This window comes from Chelonoidis abingdonii, chromosome 4, assembly GCF_003597395.2.
Source record: "Chelonoidis abingdonii isolate Lonesome George chromosome 4, CheloAbing_2.0, whole genome shotgun sequence".
Lineage (NCBI taxonomy): Eukaryota > Metazoa > Chordata > Testudines > Testudinidae > Chelonoidis > Chelonoidis abingdonii.
The window spans coordinates 136,057,329-136,077,898 of NC_133772.1; the positions used below are offsets into that span (position 1 = coordinate 136,057,329).

Here is a 20,570-nt window from a genome sequence, read left to right on the forward strand (position 1 = left end):
ATTACAAATCCATCCATAACACACCATTGGGGAAAGGAAGGAAAAAATGATCTCACCTAATATAACTACAGCCACCCCCTATAATATGGCAGGCCTTCAGATTGGTGGGGGTAGGGACTTTCGGGATCCTGTTTTACAGGCAGGAAAATCTCTATTTGTCATTATCTCCTGAAACCAATCTGGAACAACAGGCCTTTTACTTCAGTGTCCATATCCAATAAGCGAGAGACCAGGTCAGTACACCTACTGAAGGTGATGTCTGACAAGGGATTGGGGAGACTTCTGTGTTGCCAGTTGATAGATCTTGCCTACAAAGGTTGACTCGCTTTCTGCCAGTCACATGAAGACACCCTCAGTGGAATGAGCATTGACTGGTAACTGTGGCCTTTAATGCAGTTTCATCACACCCCATAAGTAGGGACTTGTGTAAATCAAATTTTTTTTTAAAGAAAATTAATGACAATGCAAATGGCAAAGTATTGAATTTCACTGAGTTTGCACAGAATGCAAAAAGAACAGGAGTACTTGTGGCACCTTAGAGACTAACAAATTTATTTCATCATGAGCTTTCGTGAGCTACAGCTCACTTCTTCTGATGCATAGAATGGAACATTCTTTTTGCACAGAATGAATTTTACAAGTTAACATTAGTCAGTTCAAAGGATGAAATGAATTTTACAAATTAATGTAATCAGTTTTACAACTAAAATGTATTCCATCCTGGAAATTGACTGTTAACTTGTAGAATTCATTCCATCCTTGGAATTGACTAACGTTCACAGTTTGTGGGCATTTTCACGATTTCTGTGCCTTCTGTGAAATTGTGTCCATGAAATTGTGGTTTACACAGGGCCCAATTCATAAGGCACTGGTGTGTCTGGAGCTGCCAGAGGCAGGAGCCCCTCCATGGGAAAAATTCTGCTTTGTGATGAGTCCAGCTGGGCAGTGGAGAATGCTTTACCCCTCTCCTGGTTCAGACTTGGAAAGAAGGAGGGGGGCATGATGAGAAATATTGTGGAAACTGGGTAACCGTTTTTACTTTGTAGAAACATACTAAATAAAGGGCATTCCTGGTCCTAATCATTTTCTAACAATAATGACTGTTTATGGAGCCAAATCGCACAGGTCCTACTTACTCCTTACAGAGGGCCCAATCCACCAACAGGTGGCCCTGTATGCATGGATCACACCCCTCCCCTGAGCGAGTGGGGGGGGGGGTTCTCATCCCCTCTCCATACCAACCTCCATCCCCTCTATTGCTCCCTCCCCTCCACCAGTCTTTCAGAGAGCACTCTGTGCATCTGGGAATCTACACAGTAGGTGGGCTGGTGCATCATCTATCCCTCCCCCTCCCAGTGGATCCTGTAAGAATCAGGGCAGAAAGAAAAGACAGCTCCCAACTGTGTTATCTTTCTAAAAGTTCCTCCTCTATGGTGTAGGCACCCCATTAAAGGAGTTCCCCAGGCAGTCATCAGATGCAGAAGTGCTGTCTGCATGGCTCCAGTAAAACTAAACAGCCAAAAAACATGGTGCCAAAGACTCTCAGCAAAAAAACCGAGGAGTCCTTGTGGCACCTTAGAGACTAACATTTATTTGGACATAAGCTTTCATGGGCTATAACCCACTTCAACAAACTCTGCAGAAAAAACCCTGGCCATCATTGTATCATGAGGGATTTCAGGATTTGCAGACTGGTACTGCAGCCTATTAAATGGGGTGAAAAGACTGGACTCTCCCTCCACCCCAATGGAATAATCAGAGAGAAATCTCTTCCTCCCATTGATTTTACTCCAGGCTGAGGCAACTGGGCCCTAACTTATGGCCCAATTTATGAATTCCCAATTCAGGAATTATTCCAGTGAATAGCAAGATTAGAGCCATCCCTATGAGAGAAGAGTGAGTAGGGACTTCAGTATTTGGCCCACAGAGATTACTTCTGATCTTTTATATTTACAGGAAATTCAAGGTAGTTCAAAATACCTGCCCATGTTATTAATTATTAACTATAGATGTTCATTTTTACAAATAAACAGAGAGTCTGAATTAAGTATTTACTTATCACCCCATTGAGTCCATCTATAAGCAATAAATGACAGGAAAAAAAAAAGACTATGAGCATATACAGTGCATAATTTACTTTTTTTGCAGCAAATTCTGGCCTGAAAATGCATTTTTCAAAAGATAAAAATAAAATAGATTTTCACACTGACTCACCAAATGTCTGTCAATCTTTCCTTTTTCCCTTGAAAAATTATAATTGTCTATTTGTAATGTATTTGCAGTTCAGAGAGGATATACCTCACATTCAGAAATGCAGTACATGCACCAGGGTTTAGGACTAGGTTGCATGCCTCAGTACAATCTGTCTTCCACCAGTGTTAGGTTTCCAAGAGATATCTTTTTAGTATTTTGTATCCTGCTTCTGGACAAGTGAGTATAGTGTACTTCTGAAAGCCCTTATTGGTTACTGAAATTCTTTAAATATTATGAGGAGAAATAATTTTCTGTGAACCACAAAACTCAAATTTACAAAAGAAACACACACAAAAATTATTATACGCTTATACCACAGGCAATTTAGCTGCATGGATGTGATCCTCTGAATTAATAACTCACTAGTGACCTTTTTTTAAAATTACTGTTCTAACTTCTGATCTCATTACAATGTTGTAAATCTGGTGTAAATTCTGTGTAAATAAGATCAGAATCAGGCAATATGATATTTTAGTTGCCAGATCAGTATGGTGTCTAAATCACCACTAGCAAGTCCGATTCTCTTCTCACATTAGCGTACATCAGAAGTAATTGCACATAAGTCTTTGGGCCTGATTCTCTTCTGACACAAGTTTTACCTCAATGCAACTCCAGTTACTTCTGAATTACACCAGTTTGAAGATAAAATTGGGCCCAGTGGAATTATAGCAGTGTAAAACTGGTACTCAGGAGAGAAGAAGTAGGAAAAAGTGTATGAGTGAAGTCTTCCATTTATTTGTATAAACCATACCTGACCTCTCAGTCCTTGTCCTCAAAGGAAACCTTGCCAATACCTTCAAAAGACAAGCCTGGGAGCACAATTTCATAACTCTTAAAAACAATGAGTTGTACTTTTGGCACATTAAAGACTAAAAGTACTCCTTGTTATTTTTGCTGATACAGACTAACATGGTTACCACTCTATAATTTTTGTAGACAACTAAAAATCATGGACTCGATAAACACACTGGATTTATGGCTCATTAAAACAATGTATAACCCATTAACCCTCCTTCCTCCTAGACTGCAGAGGTATTAACTACCCTCTTCACTTTGAATGGTCTCTCAGAATATGTGTTAACTGCTTATGCTAATCAAACTGTTCCACCCTGTCATCTCTGTGACTCAGTACCTTTCCCACTGGGAAGAAGAGCTGTGTGTAAGCTCGAAAGCTTGTCTCTTTCACCAGCATAAATTGATCCATTAAAAAATTTTGCCTAACCCATACTGTCTCTAGCATTTATTCGAGTGTGAACACATATATTTAAAATAGACACATTTTGTGGTCCACTTCTGTATAATCCTGTATTAAACACTGAAAGAAGGGACCAGATGTTTAGTTGAGATAAAATGACATGGTTCTGCTTACACCAGTTGAGATTCTGGCTCAGGATGTGAACAAAGGGGAAATATTTAGTACAGAATGTATCCTGTTGTCCCATAACAAATACCCATTACATAGCAAAATGATACTAAAAATATATTTTTGCTTTGCTATGATCAATCACTTACTCAATATGTGGCAAAATTGATTGCCAATGCAAATCATTTTTAAATCTAGGTGTAACAGGTGCACCTGGAAAAATATGCCTGACTGTAGAGCTAGCCTAACCCCATATTTGTATGCATAAACCGGAATTTGTGCACACAAAGTAACTGTGGATACAAATGGTTGACTAAATACCTTATACGTGGACAAAATGGGTTTATTATATTTAGTGCATTTGTGCTCACATATTTGCATGCACAACTGTATAGCTAAGTTCCCTCTAAGCTGCACGGCAGTGAGCCTATTATGTGCCACACAGGTGCTCAGGGGAGAGATTCCTTTCCCACAACCCCAGCCCCAAACCCAGCCCAGCCATGGACCTGCCACGGCCGAGGGAGATGCACCCCTTGACCGGCCCCAACCCAGTCCCACCGCGGACCTGCCACAGCTGTGCTAGAGGCCAGGGCTGGCTCCAGGCACCAGCAAAGGAAGCAGGTACCTGGGGCAGCCAATAGAAAGGGGTGGCTCTCCATCTGTTGTTGGGGTGGCACATCTGGATCTTCGGCGACAATTTGGCAGCAGGTCTCATCCTCTTGAGCAGCAATTCAAATGGTTTTGTTTTTTTTTCTTCTTCGCTGCTTGGGCACCCTTCCCCCAGCCTAAACCCAGCCCTGGCACAGACCTGCCGTGGCCGTGGGAGAGATGCCTCTCCCACAGCCCCAACCCAGCCCCGGCTTGGACCTGCCCCGGCTGTGGGAGAGGTGCCTCTCCCGTGGCCTCAACCCAGCCCCGGTACGGTCCATGGCAGAGGTGCCTCTACCCCCAGCCCAGGTGCTGCTGTGGGGAGAGCACTGGGAGGTGTTCTTGCTCCCTGTTGCAGCCCCAGGGCAGCCTGCACCCCAAACCCCACATCCCTGGCCCCACTCACAGCCCGCACCCCCAGCCAGAGCCTTCAACCTCCTCACACTCCAACCCTCTGCCCCAGCCCTGAGCCCCCTCCCACACTCCAAAACCCTCAGCCCCACCCCCACCACATGAATTTTGTTATGTGCACCAATACGGAGGTGATGTGCCATACTGGTGCACATAACAAAATTCATTCTGCACAGGGGTGGGGAAAATTAGAAGGAATGCTGCTGGATAGTTCTCTTTTTTAGTTCTATAGCTAGATTAAAATAATCTGGAAGAAAACAAAAGGAAACCCTTAAGGGAGACACGTAGAACGGGTAGAAAAAATAAATAAAGAGGCCTCTGTAACATCTGTACATATCCAGCTACAAAAAACAAATGACAGAGCTGTAACAAAATATCAAACCACAGTACTGGAAATACCCTGCAGCACTATTGGAGAAAGCAAGAATGTTGTTGGTATAGCATAGCTGACAGAATAGTAGCACACTATGAAATTTGTCGAAGACATGCTAATTTAAGAGCAAGTGCTGGCTGTCACATTGACTGCAGCATCTTAGCATAAAACAGTATAGTCAAGAGCATATCCCTAAATCTGCATTTATTCTTCGTTTATCAGACTTTATTTGATGCATATATTTATTTATCAGTGTTAGAACCATGATCTCTGCTGCTAAAAATATGAATATTCATTATATAATAATAATACACAACTTTCTTTTGGCACTTGCTATCAGATAATTGCTGAATATATAGCACCTTCCATGGAGTTTGTAAACATGTTGACTTGTTATGGCTGATAGGCTATAATTAGGCTTGAGAGAATAATTTTTTTTTTTAATTTTGATGGATAATATTGATGTTTATTTTTGCATTTTCCAACTTTTATTGATTTAAATGTTCACAGTTGTGCAAAATTATGGGGTTTAAGTTTTTTTTTTATTTGTATCCATTTACATTTTCACAGTTCTTGGAAATTATGGAGGGGTGTCAGACAATATGGCGGTCAGGAAAGTAATTATTTAACAACAGTAGAAAAATTCAAAAAATTAAAGCTTGTAAAAGTTAAAATGCAAACTGTCAACATCCCATGTCAAAATATATAAACTAAGTATCCTTAAATCAAATTAATACATTCTCAAGCAGCATTTTTCTTACTTGCCTATCTGCAAACTTCAGTTCTTCTTCGAGTGCTTGCTCATATTCATTCCAAGTAGGTGTGCGCGCGCCACGTGCACGTTCGTCGGAAGAATTTTCCCCTAGCAACACCCGGCGGGTCGGCAGGCGCCCCCTGGCGTGGCGCCTTTGCGGCACCGTATTATATGCCCTGCCCGAACCCGGCCGCTTCCTCAGTTCCTTCTTACCGCCCGTGTCGGTCGTTGGAACGTGGAGTGCGGCTTAGCTGACCTCCACATCCCTAGCGTTTCACCCGTTCTACATAGTTCTTAGTTAGTTAGTGTTGTTGGTAGTTGTTCAATAGTTAATATAGTTATAAGTATAGTTGTTAAACGTAGTTGTAATTAGTAGTGGGCTGAGGTATACTCCTCCTCGCCCGCTCCGGGACCCAGGTCATGCTTTATGCGGCTCTCCCGGCTTCAAGCAGTGCTCGGCCTGTCGTCGGCCGATGCAACGGGAGACCCCCACGATCGTTGCCTCAAGTGCCTGGGGAATCCCATCTGACGGAGATAGTGCCGCATCTGCAAGTCTTCAAACCGCGGACAAAAAGGAGCGGGACTCCCGTTTAAAGCAGCTCCTTATGGAGGCCGCCCGACATGATCCGGCAGTTCCGGCACCTGGACCGCACCGGCACCCGAACCACCGTCTTCGGCACCGGGGACGAGCGTACCGCACACAGCACCGCGGCACCATAAGAGTCCTCGTCTGAGCAGCCAGCCCGGCGGCGCTCGCTTTCACCTCGGCCGAAGAAGGCGAAGGCTCCTGCGGTCGCGCCTCCGGAAACCGCAGTCCGAGCCAGGAAAGCCGTGCCGGCACGCACGCACTATCTGCCCCGGCACGGTGCTTCCCAGTACCGTCGACTCCGGCCCGGCAAGGGCCGTCGAGTCCGGTGCTTGATAGCTCCCCGGCACGTGCCGTGGTCGAGCTCACGATCCCGACTACGCCAGAAACCTTCACGACGGCGCGGGACCTGATAGCGCTCACTGAGCCTTCCTGCCTCAGCCCCCGCACCGCCGGTGCGGGCGCTTCCCTCTATGGAAAGCCAGCGATGCTCCAACCTCCATCTCTTGGGAGCACTGGATAGGCGCCGGTCCGATCGATCAAAAAAGATCTCGGCACCGATCCCGCTCACATGCCATCGTTCGCCATCCGACGCCGCTCGCAGTTCCCCCGGCCAGATCGGATCGCCTACTCCGGCGCCGGTCGTACTCGCGGCACCGTCCAGGTCCCGATCTACAGACCGACGCTCAGCACGTCGCTCTGGCTCTCGGCACCGCTTCCGACGAAGTCATCATACCGTCGGCGCACCCGATCCCGGTCGACCTGCCCGGCACCGCGCGCTGGTCGTAGGTCCCGGCTCCCGATCTCGGCACCGGTTCGACTCTCGGCACCGTTCCCCGGCACCGACCGTCACTCGGCACCAGTCCTACGGGTTGTCTGCCCCGCTTGGCCTTCAGACACCCTTCGGCTCCTCGCGACCAGCACCAGCGTGCTCTATGGGGATGTGGGCCAAGATCCGGACCAGCCCCAGCAGTGGGTCCGCTTCTGGACGCCTTGGGCGTACCATCAAGCCCAAGGCGATCCTTTCCCGCCGGCGAGATCTGCTGGTGCAGCTCGAGTGCCAGAGCCACCATTCAGCGTTTCTCCTCCGGAAACCGATGTTGCCCGAGTCACAGGACCCAGAGGCACCCCTCGAACAAGCCATGCTCTGGAATCAACAACCTGCAGGGGAGCCCCGGTTCCCGTCTTCCTCCTCCTCCTCCCCAGATGAGGCAGTGGCGGGCACTTCGACCGCTCCTCTGGCCCGCCCCTGATTTGACCTTCGCTGCTCATCAAGATTTGCTCCGCAGAGTGGCTTTGAGCATTAATCTACAAGCGGAGGAGGTGCCGGAAGTTGAGGATCCTGTAGTGGACATTCTCTCATCCGATGCACCAACGAGGGTCGCCTTGCCCTTCATACGAACTATTCAGGCCAAAGCGGGAGTCTATTTGCAGGCCCCAGTATCGATCCCTCCGACGGCCAGAGGGCGTGGAGAGACTTAAAGTACATGGTACCGACTCTAAGGGGTACGACTACCCTGTTTACACCATCTCCTCATGCTCTCTGGTCGTCCAATCCGTGAATGAGAGGGAGCGTCATGGCCAACCAGCCCCGCCCAAAATCTGCGTGAGGCTAAACGTATGGACCTGCTGGGCCGTAAATTACTCCGCTGGGGGTCTCCAGTTACGTGTCGCAAACCAACAAGCGCTGCTAGGCAGATATGATTTTAATACCTGGCTGAGACATGGACAAGTTTACTGAACTTGGTCCCGGTAGACTACTCCGCCCTGAGTTCAAAAGTTCTCGTGGAAGAGGGCAAGAAGATCTCAAGACAGCCTTACATTGGCTTGCGCTCGACGCGCGCAGGATCGTTCGCAGCAAGCTAGAACCATCGCGTCGGGCGTTACCATGAGACGGATTTCTGGTTGCAAGTGTCCCGGCTTACCTCCGGAGCTGCAGCATACCATACAAGACCTCCCTTTTTGAAGGCAGGGCCTCTCTTCTCAGAGAAGACGGACCCAAGGCGCAAAGCCTTAAAGATAAACCGCATAATAATCGAATGGCTCCCTGGGCATGCACACACCGCAGACTACCAGCGGAGGTCCTTTCGATCAGCAACTCTTCTAGCGCCCTTATCCCACCACGCCCCCCGCCAAGACTTCAACAGACGGGGGGAGGGTGCAAACCGAAACCGACTGCCAGTTCCGGTTCCAAGGGGGGCAAAACAACGGTACCGGCCAAAACCACCGGCGGGACCGAAGCAAAACCTTTTGAAAGGTGCGCCAGAGAGCAGAGCACCAGTCCCTTCCCGGACTCCTCTTCTTTTTTCCCCCAACCGCCTTTCTCCCTTCCCGGCGCGTGGACCCGGATAACTTCAGACCAATGGGTCTTGCGCATTGGTGGAGTTTGGTTACCATCTCCAGTTTATTTCGTCCTGCACTCCACCTCCACCCACCCCTCCCGTCCTCTTCAGGGACCCTCTCACGAGCACCTCGTCTCGGCAGGAGGTCCTCACGCTTCTCGAAACTCGGAGCGATAGAAGAGTGTGCCTCACGACCTCAGAGGCCGAGGGTTTAACTCCCGCTATTGTTTTAATCTCCCCAAGGTCGAAAGGAGTCTCCATCCCACCTAGAACCTCCGCGGACTCAACGCCTTCGTAAGGAAAAAGTTACGATTCCGCAATTGGTATATCTTTGGGGTCCATCATCCCTTCCCTTTCTTCCTGGCTCCGGGAGACTGGTTCGCTCTGCTCTCCGACATGATAAGGACGCGTATTTTCATGTGTCGATCTATACCCGCCTCAACAGACGTCTTTCTCTCGCTTTCTGGTGCGGGAACCTGGCACTTCAAAATTCAGCGGTCCTAACCATTTGGCCTGTTCTCGTGCCCTTACATGTCTTCAATGAAATGTATAGTTCAGTTTTAGTTTGCCGCTGTTTCTTCGTTCTGCTTAATGTATATGTTTTTTGTTTCTTTATCCTGTTGTGAATCTTGTCTTTGGTTTTGCTTTTTTAGCGTCCTCTGTGTTGTTTTTTTTTGTATGTGTCGCCTGCGTTCATATTTTATATTATTTATTTCTATTGTGGATCTTGTTTGTTGTTTTGTATTTTTTCTCTAGGCGCTCTTCCTGATAAATTTCGACAAGTCCATCTCCGTATCATCCCAGAGGATAGAATTTATTGGGCCGTCTTGGACTCTATGGTCGCGACAGCCTCACTTCCATCCCAGCCACGCTTTCCCAGGCACTACTCACTATCATAGACAGCCTGCTAGCCTTCCCCACGACTCGCCAGGGTCTGTCTCAGCACCCTTTTTCTAAGAGCCACATGGCGGGCGTGTACTTTTGTAACCAAGTACTGCGCCAAATCCGCCTGCCGCCCCACTGCAGATATGGTTAGCTTCGCCCTTTACCGTCCACTGCAGCAGGACAGCATGGACATCGTTGTCACACTCACAGAAGCGTCCTACACTGCCCTCCGATGGTGGCGAATCCCGCCCTGGTGTGTGCGGGGTTACCGTTTCACCCCAGACAGCCGTCCATTTCCTAACAACGGATCGCATGCCCTCTCTCGGCTGGGGAGCTCACATGGGGTCTCGTCGAACACAGGCCTCTGTCCTCTCGGGAGCTGTCGCTGCACATAAACAATCAGTGGAGCTGAGGCCGTCCGCCTCGCCTGCCAGGCTCTTTCTTCCTCACCTGCGAGGCCGTTCTGTCTTAGTGCTCCACGGACCAACACGCACCTGCGATGCACTATATAAACAAGCAGGGGGGACGCGCTCTCGTCCCCTCTTTGTCAGGAGGCGATAGAGCGCTAGTGGGAAGTTTGTGTAACACCCACGGCAATCGATCTGGAAGGCTCTCTTTCTTCCGGAGTCCAGAACGTGTTGGCAGACCGGCTGCAGCAGGTCCTTTTTCTAGCCCACGAGTGTCTCTTCGTTCCGGACATAGTCCATGTCTCTTTTTTCCGTGCGGTGGGGGATTTCCCCGAATCTCGACCTCTTCGCGTGCCGCACCAACGCGGAAGTGCCCCTGTTTCTTGCTCCTTCCGGTCTCGACCGCGGCTGTCTCTGTCGGACGCGTTCTCTCTACCTTGTCGACCCACCTCCTCTATGCTCCCGCCGTTCCCCTGGTGCACAAAGTCCTCGTAAAGCTGGCTACGCAGGACAAGCCCGACTAATGTTCGTCATCGCCCAGCGTGGCCTCGCCGAACACTGGTACCCACGCTGTTTGAACCTGTCCATCAGCCATGCCGGTTCCCCCGCCGGTCCATCCGGACTGAATCACAAGACCCACGGCAAGGCTTCTCCACCCCGACCTCCGGTCCTCCACCTGACTGCGTGGCTCCTGCTGGCTGAGCTCTGCAGAGCTGCGCTGTTCACACCCAGGTGCAGCAAGGTGCTCTTGGAAATAGGAAAACCTGCACGGGAGGCTAACTACTCTGGCAAAAATGGAAAGGTTTCCTGCTGGTGTCAATCACGAGGATCTGTCACCAGCTCAGGTTCCCATCCCAAGTGCTACTCACGGAATATCTAATGGCACCTTAAACAACAAGGCCTCGCGCTCATTCCTCCGCGTCCACACTCTAGCGGCCATTTCCTCCTTCCATCCAGGGAGAAGGGCTCTTCCTCCGCCTCTCTCACCCTATAGGTCTCGAGGTTCCTCTAAGGCCTCGGACGCCTGTATTCCCCAGGTCCGCTATCCCCCCCTCCTGGGACCTCAAAAATCTGGTTCTCTCGAAACTAATGGCCACTCTCCTTTCGAAACCCTTGGCAACCTGCCTCTCTCCTGTACCCTAATCGTGGAAGGTGGCGTTCCTTGTGGCCATTAGCATCGGCCAGGAGAGTCTCAGAGCTTCGCGCCGCTCGGGGTGGCGGACGCACCAATACACGATATTCCATAAAGACAAGGTGGCAACTCCCGTCGCATCGGCCTTTCTGCCCAAGGTGGTCTCACCCATTCCACCTAAAACCAGGCATTTTCCTTCCCCCAGTGTTTTTTTACCCAAAACCTCATTGCGTCTCGCAGAGAGCAGAGCATTGCAATTCACTCGATTGCGTCGGGCGCTGGTGTTTTTAAACATTGACCCGCACCCTGACCCTCTGAAAGACCTCGCCAACTATTCGTGTGCCGTCGCAGACAGGATGAAAGGGTCACCCTGTCTCATTCTGCAAACAATTATCATCCTGGGTGACGGCCTGCATCAAAACATGCTAGTGCCTTGGCTCACACTTCTCCAGTGCGGAGTTACCGCTCATATTCCACGTAGAGCGCAATGCGTCCTCCGATTGCCTTCCTCGCCCGTGTGCCTATATCAAGAACAATAGTGTCGTGCAGCACACGTGGTCGTCAAGTGCACAGCTTTTTCTGTCCATTCGCTTGGCTGCAGCAGTCCCGGAACGATGCGGCTTCTGGGCTTCGGCTGTTCCTGCATTCTAACAGTCCCAACTCCGACTCCACCGCTCTAGGTAAGGCTTGGGGATTTCACGCTACCTTGGAATGAATATGAGCACGCACTCGCACCAGAAGAAGAGACCGGTACACCACATCACCTTTTTCACGATATACTGTGTTCTTCGATGAATGTTTGCTCATATTCAGTTCCAACACCCGCCCTCCTCCCACCTGTTCGGACGTGAGCCCGCGAAGAAAGTGAAACCTGAGGAGCGGCCGGGTCGGCAGCGGGCAATATTATACGGTGCAGCAAGGCGCCACCCAGGCGGCGCCTGCCGACCTGCCGTGTTGCTAAGGGGAAAATTTCTCCCGACGAACGTCACCGTGCGCGCGCACACCACTTGGAAGAATATGAGCAACAAATCTCGAAGAATCAACAGTTACATGAAGGTGAGTAACCGTCTTTATTATGATCGGAAATTTTCTTGTTAGTTTTGTGTCATACATAAATTTATGTTTACCAGTGTCATTGGCTCTGTCTAATTAAAATATAGACCCATGCAAATGATTATTGCACACTGTATAATAATTGCAATGAATCTTATACAAATGTAAACAACTGGCAGAAAGCGTTAGCACCTGCAGGCTAAATTGACCCAAAGCCAAACCGTTAGACATGTTAGAAATATAAACAACTATAGTATCTTGTGGCTACCCATTAGAAGGACTAACAATTTACTTGGCATAAAGCTTGGGCTAAAGCCCACTGTCACAGATGCATGCAGTGAAAATACAGTAAAATACATATATACAGAGAACATGAAAAATGGGGGTTCCCATACCAACTCTAACGAGACTAATCAATTAAGGTGGGCTATTATCAGCAGGAGAAAAAAAAACTTTTGTAGTAATAATCAGAATGGCCCATTTCAAACAGTTGACAAGAAGAAGTGAGTAACAGTAGAGTGGAAATCATGTGAATGGTAGTTAGGGCCATTCCCTACTAGATAGGCTAGAACTTCGAAGTGCAAACTTGTATTGTTAGAGAATTAGAGGTGATACTAATTGTGTGTGTTTACTTATATCTTGTTTAATAATTACCCATGTAAACAGATAGTTCCTGTCTGTCACTATAGCTATTGATTCAGAGATCAAACAGGAATATTAACATTTAGCTGAATCTTGAATGCAATAATGTCATTGTCTATATGTCTCTTTAAAGTTTGCGATAGACTGCCTAATGGATAAATTATCTTATGTTAATCCATGTAGTTAATTACTGGTGAGGTTTAGGATACAGAAGGTTACACCAAAAGCCTATTGTTCACCTAGGACTGTATGGTCAAGTGGCTATTAGAAATACCTTGGGTCCTGATCCTGTCATCTCAGATTCTACTTGAGGCTTCATGCAGGGAAAGCTTAAGCCATAAAGGCTGAGATCCCAGACCTGACTGGACCACCCTGAATATAAGCATTAGACTATAACCTATGAACAATTTCTGAAAGAACTCTTTGCAACTACACAGCTCACCATCTCTGCTATGAATCTGAATATCAAGAATTGTACTCAGTCTGTATGTATACTGATCTTTTAACCAATTCTGTCTCCCTTTTCTTTTTTAACAAATTTTAGTTTAGTTAATAAGAATTGGCTGTAAGCATTTATTTGGGTAAGATCTGGAATATTCATTAACCTGGGAAGTAATGTGTCTGATCCTTTGGGATTGGTAGAACTTTTTTATACAATGAATAAGATTTTCAGTAATCCTCATCATATTTGACTTGGATGTCTGGGTGGAGGCCTGAGGCTGGGTTACTTTAAGTAAACTGTGGTGTTGGCTTCTGGGTAAGCAGTGAGGTATTATAGAAGCTATTTTGTACTGGCTTGGTAAATCTAGGTATTGGAATATCCATCAGCTTTGAGGATTGTCTGCCTCATTCTTTGCAGTTCACCTTAATTGAGTGACCTCAGTTGGCTCCTCTGGGACCCCAGTCACACCAACATTTACTGGTAAAGAATTGAACAGTTGGCCAAATTTTGCTTTCATTTACACTGTTGTAAATCCAAATCAAATCTCTTCAAGGAATTTGAGATTTACACTGGTCTAAATACAAGAATTTGACCCCCAGCTTTTAGCAGTTTTTAAAGATGTCCTCTGCCAGTGAGAAGGAGAATAAATAAGGAATATTTATGCAAGGGGGAAAGTACTGAATGAAGAAAAAATTTTGGGGGGAGGTGGAGTTTGGGATGGATGAAACTGGAAAGAGAGGTTGAATATTTTAAAGGCCCCAATGTTCATGGGAGTCCAATATTTATGATCTTAGAGCAGTTCAGAAATCTCTTATAACCTCAAGGATTACAATTTATTAGACAATTGCAACAAAAATGGAACAAAAATATTTTATAAAGTAATAACACTTCAAGAAATACCATTGTACTTTGGGTGGTTGATGGCATTTGTGTTGAAGGCTTAGCTGAGGTATCCCAGCATTTATAAGTGTGTTGTTTATATTACAGGTGGACAAGAACCAAAATCATAGATATGAACACCTTTGAATTTTGAGGTGTTCATAATCCCCACCTATGCACAAATGTTGTAAATGACCTTTATTTTCATAATGGACAGAATCAGAACCCCAAATCAAACATGCTCACAATTCAGGGGTGTTTGAAAGCTGGACTGTAAATTGTGTGGCATGCGCCTGAATGTGGTTTGCATATTAGATACTGAAACTGTAAAAATAAAAAAAAATTGCTTTGTTTTAGGAGTTAGAAAGTTTTCAGCCAATCATTTTTACACAATACACACAAATATGCCTAAATGATTCTTGGAAGAAGAGCTCATTGAAAATGGGATTGTCTAATTTTCCTTCTTGCTTCCTAGCTTTCTTTCACAAACATGTTTTCAAAGATAAACCAAATTAACATATTCCCAATTACTATTGGAAGTCTGTTTTGTTTTTTCACATTCAGAAGTAGAATAACATAACACAGACACTCAACTGGGAAATTGTCACCATTAATTTTCGTAAATGTTAGATGCTAGCAAGCTTTGCCATATCAAATCACAGTCTTCTCTTCTGTTTCCAAGTCACCAGTGAATCTTCCTCAAGGCGTATTGCAGTGAGGTTAATAAAAGTACTCCTGGATCATTCTATTGGTGAAGAGTCAACAGACTAGCAGATGAACCAACTCTCTCCCTACCGGACACCAAATCATGTTGAGGCAGATGAGACAGAATTATTTTGCCTTTTAGCCTACAAATTGAAGATGCCTGATCACTAGCAGATGTTGCCAAGGATGAGGCTTGTGAAGCAATTAAAGAAGAGATGTTGGCACCTGAGGCAGAATCTAATGATTGCAACAGAAGAATTCTGTGTTTGCCCTGGAGTGGGGTGATGGCAGCATATTGCAAAGATAATCATAACAGAACATCCTGACAATATCATATGTCAACCTCGAGGCAAAATGCCCTAAATTCTGCCCTTAAATGAAAGATCCTGCTGTGCAGTTGTAGCACATACTGCTCACTGTCAACCCTATTTCTTATTCTAAGATCAAGAGTTTTTGAATCACCCTGCTCTACCAGAACATAACTCTTACCTTTTTGTTTGATTTCTCATTTCATCTGATGTAAGAATCCAAATCACAAGCAGAATGTGACTACATTATTACATCTTATTCACCTTATGTATGCTATCTTAGCATACATGCAACAGGTCACAGGTTGCACGTGACCAGAATCCATCACCGAATTTCATCCGTTTTGTTGGACCTGACAGGGAGCAAGATGGGAATGATGATCACACTCCCACTGATCTCATATTTACCCACCTTTGTAAAGCACAGAGACATCCTAAGAAAGTGCTACACAAAAGCTCAAGACTGCAAGGTGCTGAATGCCTTCCATGTACCTAGGATTTTATCATGAACTCCCTTTACGTACTCAACACCTGGCTGGTCTAGGCCCTTAGCAGAGAGTATTATTAGAAAATAGAGAAGTAAAAAATGTGTTTACATTTTCAGCAGAGTTGGGAGCAGGTTACTGTACTTGATTGGGGAGGAGGGTGTCTACAGGATTCTATGCCCTGAGAGGGAGCAGACGGTTGGTGGGCAGTTATGCTTCTTAGTATTGATTCAGCTGGGGATCATTAAAGTTCTCCTTTTCATCCCATTTTACAGATGGGTAACTGAGGCATAGAAAGGAAGTGACTTACTCAAACCCAGCCTAGAAGTCCTGGACCACAGTTTTATCTTCTAGGCCCTTGGCCATCCAAATGGGCATAGCAGCACCAACAAGTCTTAGCACCTAGCTCTACCCACTACATCCCCTGGCACCTCAGACCCGCAACAGAACCCAGGAGTCCTAGCACCTAGCTCTACCCACTAGACTCCCTGACACTCCCAGTGCAGAACCCAGGAGTCCTAGCACCTAGCTCTACCACTAGGCCCCCTGGCACCCCAGACCCACAAAAGAACCCAGGAGTCCTGGCACCGAGCTCTACCCACTAGGCCTCCTGATACCCCCAGACACAGAGCAGAACCAGGAGTCCTGACACCTAGCTCTACCCACTAGGCTCCCTGATACCCCCAGACACAGAGCAGAACCCAGGAGTCCTGGCACCTAGCTCTACCCACTAGGCTCCCTGACGCCCCCAGACCCAGAGCAGAACCAGGAGTCTGGCACCTAGCTCTACCCACTAGGCTCCCTGACATCCCCAGACCCACAACAGAACCCAGGAGTCCTGGCACCAAGCTCTACCCACTAGGCTCCCTGACGCCCCAAGACACAGCACAGCACCCAGGAATCCGGGCTCCCAGCTCCTCGGGCCACTCACTCCGCAGACCAGTCCCCCTCCCCCTCCACTTCGCTGTCCCCTAGTGAACCCCGCCCCACTCACTCTGCCTCCGCCTGCCCGCCCCTCTCCCGCTCGCCCGCGCACCGCCCTAGTCTCTTCCTTTGATTGGCCGGGAGTTTGGTGACGTACGGCCATGGCTGAAAGCGGGCGGGCCCGGGCTCGGGCTGTCGCAGTTTCAGGCGCGCTCGGCCCCAGCCAGGTTCCTCCGCAGCGCGTCCCTGCGGGGTGTGGGAGCGCGGCGGCGCCCGCGGTGTCCCTCCGCCGCCGGGCCGGGATGCCGAAGCGCTCCTGCCCCTTCGGGGACACGGCCCCGCTGCAGCTGAAAACCCGCGTGGGGCTGCGGGAGCTGAGCCGGGGCGCCCTGGGCGACAAGTACCGGCGGGAGCTCTTCGGTGAGGGCGCGGGGTCGGGCGGGGCAGGTCATAGCGCCCCGTGGCTGCCCCGGCGGGAGTCCCCGGCGGGGCGGGCTTGTGTTGTTCCGGGCGGGCAGGGATTGCGGGGCCTGGGTCTGGCCAGGGCGGCGCGGGGGGCGGCGGCCCCATCTTGTCCCGCTCGGCGTGGGTGTGTGAGGCTGGAGGACAGCGCCGTGGGGGGGAGCTATGGGGGCGTCAGGCAGCAGCTTTCTGATGGCCGCTGATGTTGAGATTCAAAAAGCTGCAGCGTTATAACCCCTTGAACACAAGCTGTCACCGTCACCCAGGGTGACCAGACAGCAGTTGTGAAAAATTGGGACGGAGTGGGGAGCCTATATAAGAAAAAGATCTCAAAATCGGGACTGTCCCTATAAAATTGGGACATCTGGTCACCCTGAATCTGTCACCTGGCAAAATGTTCCCAGGAAGTGTCCTTAATGCAGACTCCTAGCCCTCCAACAATGGTTTCCTTACTCTGCCCAGCCCTACATTTCTGCTATCCAGGGAAGCAGCTTTTCTGTGGCTTTCCATGCCTACGGTGAAATCGACACTGACCCATTTACAAACTCATCCTGCCAAACCTAGGATGAGTTCCTAGTGTGCCCCTGTATAGGGCTGGGCTTAATGTGCCCCTCTTCTTCCCATCCCTGTTGCTATCTTCCAGAGAAGACTAAGGAGCTACTCTTCCGAGGTGCCCAGGCCTACATGGATAGCGTGTGGAAGGGAAACACAGTCGCGGACTTTCCAGAACCACTTAAAGATGCACAGGAAACGTGTACAAGGTACAGTTGGAAGGGACAAATGCTCATTGGACAAGATGGAAGACTACTGAGGCATTCCCAAGCAACGGAAAAGAGTAAGTGACATCTAGCTAATTTGTTACATCAGCAGGTATCTGCAATATTGTTGATGGATCAGCAGCATAGGGAAGTGGACTTCATTAGTCTTCTTCAGCAAATGCACAGAACATACCTTTTTCTACTAAAGTTGCTTATCTGTTGCTAATGAAATGTTTAGTAGCTGCCATGTAGCTCCCTTCTTGTTTAAAATATAATTTATTTAAGAACTGAGAGCCTCAGAATCAGTTTATGAATTAAATATAATCTGCTTGATAACCTTGGTGTGGCATGCCACAAAAGTCTGTCTTTAATGAAACTTAATAGGTGGGCTGTGTTTTGTGCTGATGCCTGCAATAATGCACTTCAGCTTTCAAAACTTCCAACACCACCAGTGTAATTACAGTTATAACGTCAATATGGAGGTAATGTACTATCCTGAACCTTGTAGAACTTTAAACATCTGATGCTCAAATCTTCTGTCCTGGTATAAGAATCTTAAAAACGTATTTCTAAAACAGCTCCACCAGTGGGAGTTTCCAAAGCTTGTTCCTCCTGCATAAGAACTGTTGACATCAAAGAAGCTTGCACACAATGTGATCGTTTCATATGCCAGAATTGTAGCAAACTCTGCAAGTGCTGTAATGCTGTTGCCTGTTCATTGTGTTCGATTATTGAGTAAGTGCAGCTTTTTAGAATATACTATTTCAATAAGGGAAAGGATGCAGTATGCATCAGATTGTGATGGTCCATTCATATGCTGTGCCTTCACATACTGTCTCTCAGGGGTGGGCAAACTACGGCCCATGGGACATCCCAGCCCGGCCCCCGAGCTCATGGGAGGCTAACCCCCCTCACCCGTAGCCTCAGCTCGCTTGCTCTGTCACTGGCGCAATGCTCTGGGTGGGAGGACTGTGAGCTCCTGGGGCAGTGCAGCTGCAGATCCCTGCCTGACCTGGCCTTCTGTGCTGCGTGGTGGTGGTGACAGTGTGGCCTGGCTCCAGCCGAGCCGCGCGGCTGTAGCGTTGCTAGCCACTGGCGCTCCAGGCAGCGCGGTAAGGGAGCAGGGGGGGGTTGGATAGAGGGCAGGAGAATTCAGGGTGGTGGGCAGGGGGCAGGGTGTGTGGATGGTGGGGGTGTGGAGGGAGAGGGAGGACGGGACAAAGGGTTGAATGGGGGAAAGGGTTCCAGGGAGCAGTCAGGAAGGAGGGGGCAGTCAGGGGACAGGAAGAAGAGGGGGGTTAGATGGGGCAGGGATTCTGGGGGGCAGCATCAGGAATGAGAGGAGGGGTTGGATGGGGCAGACAGGGAGCGGGGGTGCGTGGATGGGGCAGAGGTCCCAGAGGGCCTGTCAGGGAACAGGGAGAGTTGGATGGGGCAGGAGTCTCGGTGTGAGGGGTAGATAGGAGGTGAGGGCTGGGCCACAACTCCCTCCCCTCACTGGCCCTCCATACAATTTAAAAAACCCAATGTGGCCCTCAGACCAAAAAGTTTACCCACCCTTGCTGTATCTTCATGTTGTATGCAAGTGATCCTGAAACTTCAGGAGGCATGTAGTTTTGTCTTTAAACTATATGTGAAACAGGAAAGGATATTGTTTATAATGTAATCTGCACTTACTGTAAGTGACTCGGCTTTCTATCCAAATGTCCTGGGAGGTGAGAAATGCATGTCTCATATCATAGGTCTATAGAGCTGATAGAGGGAATACACACTTGTGAAGTAGGTGGAAAGAATTTATAGCACCATTAGTGTTTCCCTAACTGTGAGTTGGAATCTCATTTTAATGGGGTTGTTAGGGTTGGCTTAGACTTGGCTCAATGCCAAGCCCTATTGCCTGGGGCCAAAGCCTGAGAGTTTCAGTTGTGGGTGGCTGGGCTCAGGTTACAACCTCTTTTCCCCCTCCCCCCCACCTGGGCTGAAGGGTTTTGCCCCCTGCAGGGGGGGCTTGGGTGGGATCAGCCTTCTCTCCTTCCTCCCGCCCCCGCCCCGCCCTGGTCGTGTAGTAATTTTTATCAGAAGGGGTTCACAGTGCAATGAAGTTTGAGAACCCCTGATCCAATGTAGAGAAATGGTGTAAGTCTTAGTTCTTTCAGGAGTCTTTTGTTTATGGTGAGTTTTGAAGAAAGGAGGGGAAGCTTTATACCGTGTCAAAAATAGTGTACACTCAATTGACATGTGACTGTTTTGTTTCTCTTCTAGTTACAGTGATACTGGCGAGCAAGTTCTCTGCAATGGCTGCTCAATGTTTGAAGCCTGAAACTCTTAATGAACTATCAATACACATTTATGGCTAAGATATCAAGTGTCATGAAGAACATGTTTATATCTGACCCTTCTAGTGTGTGAAATTAACAATGGGATTTCTATGCGTTTTATGCGATATCTTTTAATACTGTAGCTAAATAAACTTTTGTATATGTTTGAAGAGACTTCTGAATTATTCATGTTGTTATCTGAAGGTACCGGTAGCATCAAGGACTACCTTGAGCTGGGTTCTACTGGCATAGATAAGCATATTTCCCAGCACTACAAATAACACTTACAACACACGTTTTGTGTCTGTTCAGTGGTTGCTATCTTTGAATACTGATTTATGGGTCAAAATAGTATCGATGGTAGTGCTTTTTCATAGGGGGATGACATTGTTCTAGACACACAACCTATCATCTGTGAGGTCTAAGCTCAAACCCTTGTCCTA

At 47.9% G+C, this 20,570-nt stretch overlaps 1 protein-coding gene across 1 annotated transcript; it reads left to right on the forward strand.

The window, feature by feature from the left end:
• Window positions 1-16,792: 16,792 nt before the first annotated feature.
• On the forward strand, window positions 16,793-20,297 carry SIVA1 (SIVA1 apoptosis inducing factor). The gene is made up of 4 exons (XM_032768811.2): window positions 16,793-17,012; window positions 17,698-17,889; window positions 18,391-18,547; window positions 20,072-20,297. Exons 1-4 carry the CDS (start codon window positions 16,895-16,897, stop codon window positions 20,127-20,129), a joined length of 525 nt encoding a protein of 174 aa, XP_032624702.1. The 5' UTR covers window positions 16,793-16,894; the 3' UTR covers window positions 20,130-20,297.
• The last annotated feature ends 273 nt before the right edge of the window (window positions 20,298-20,570 follow it).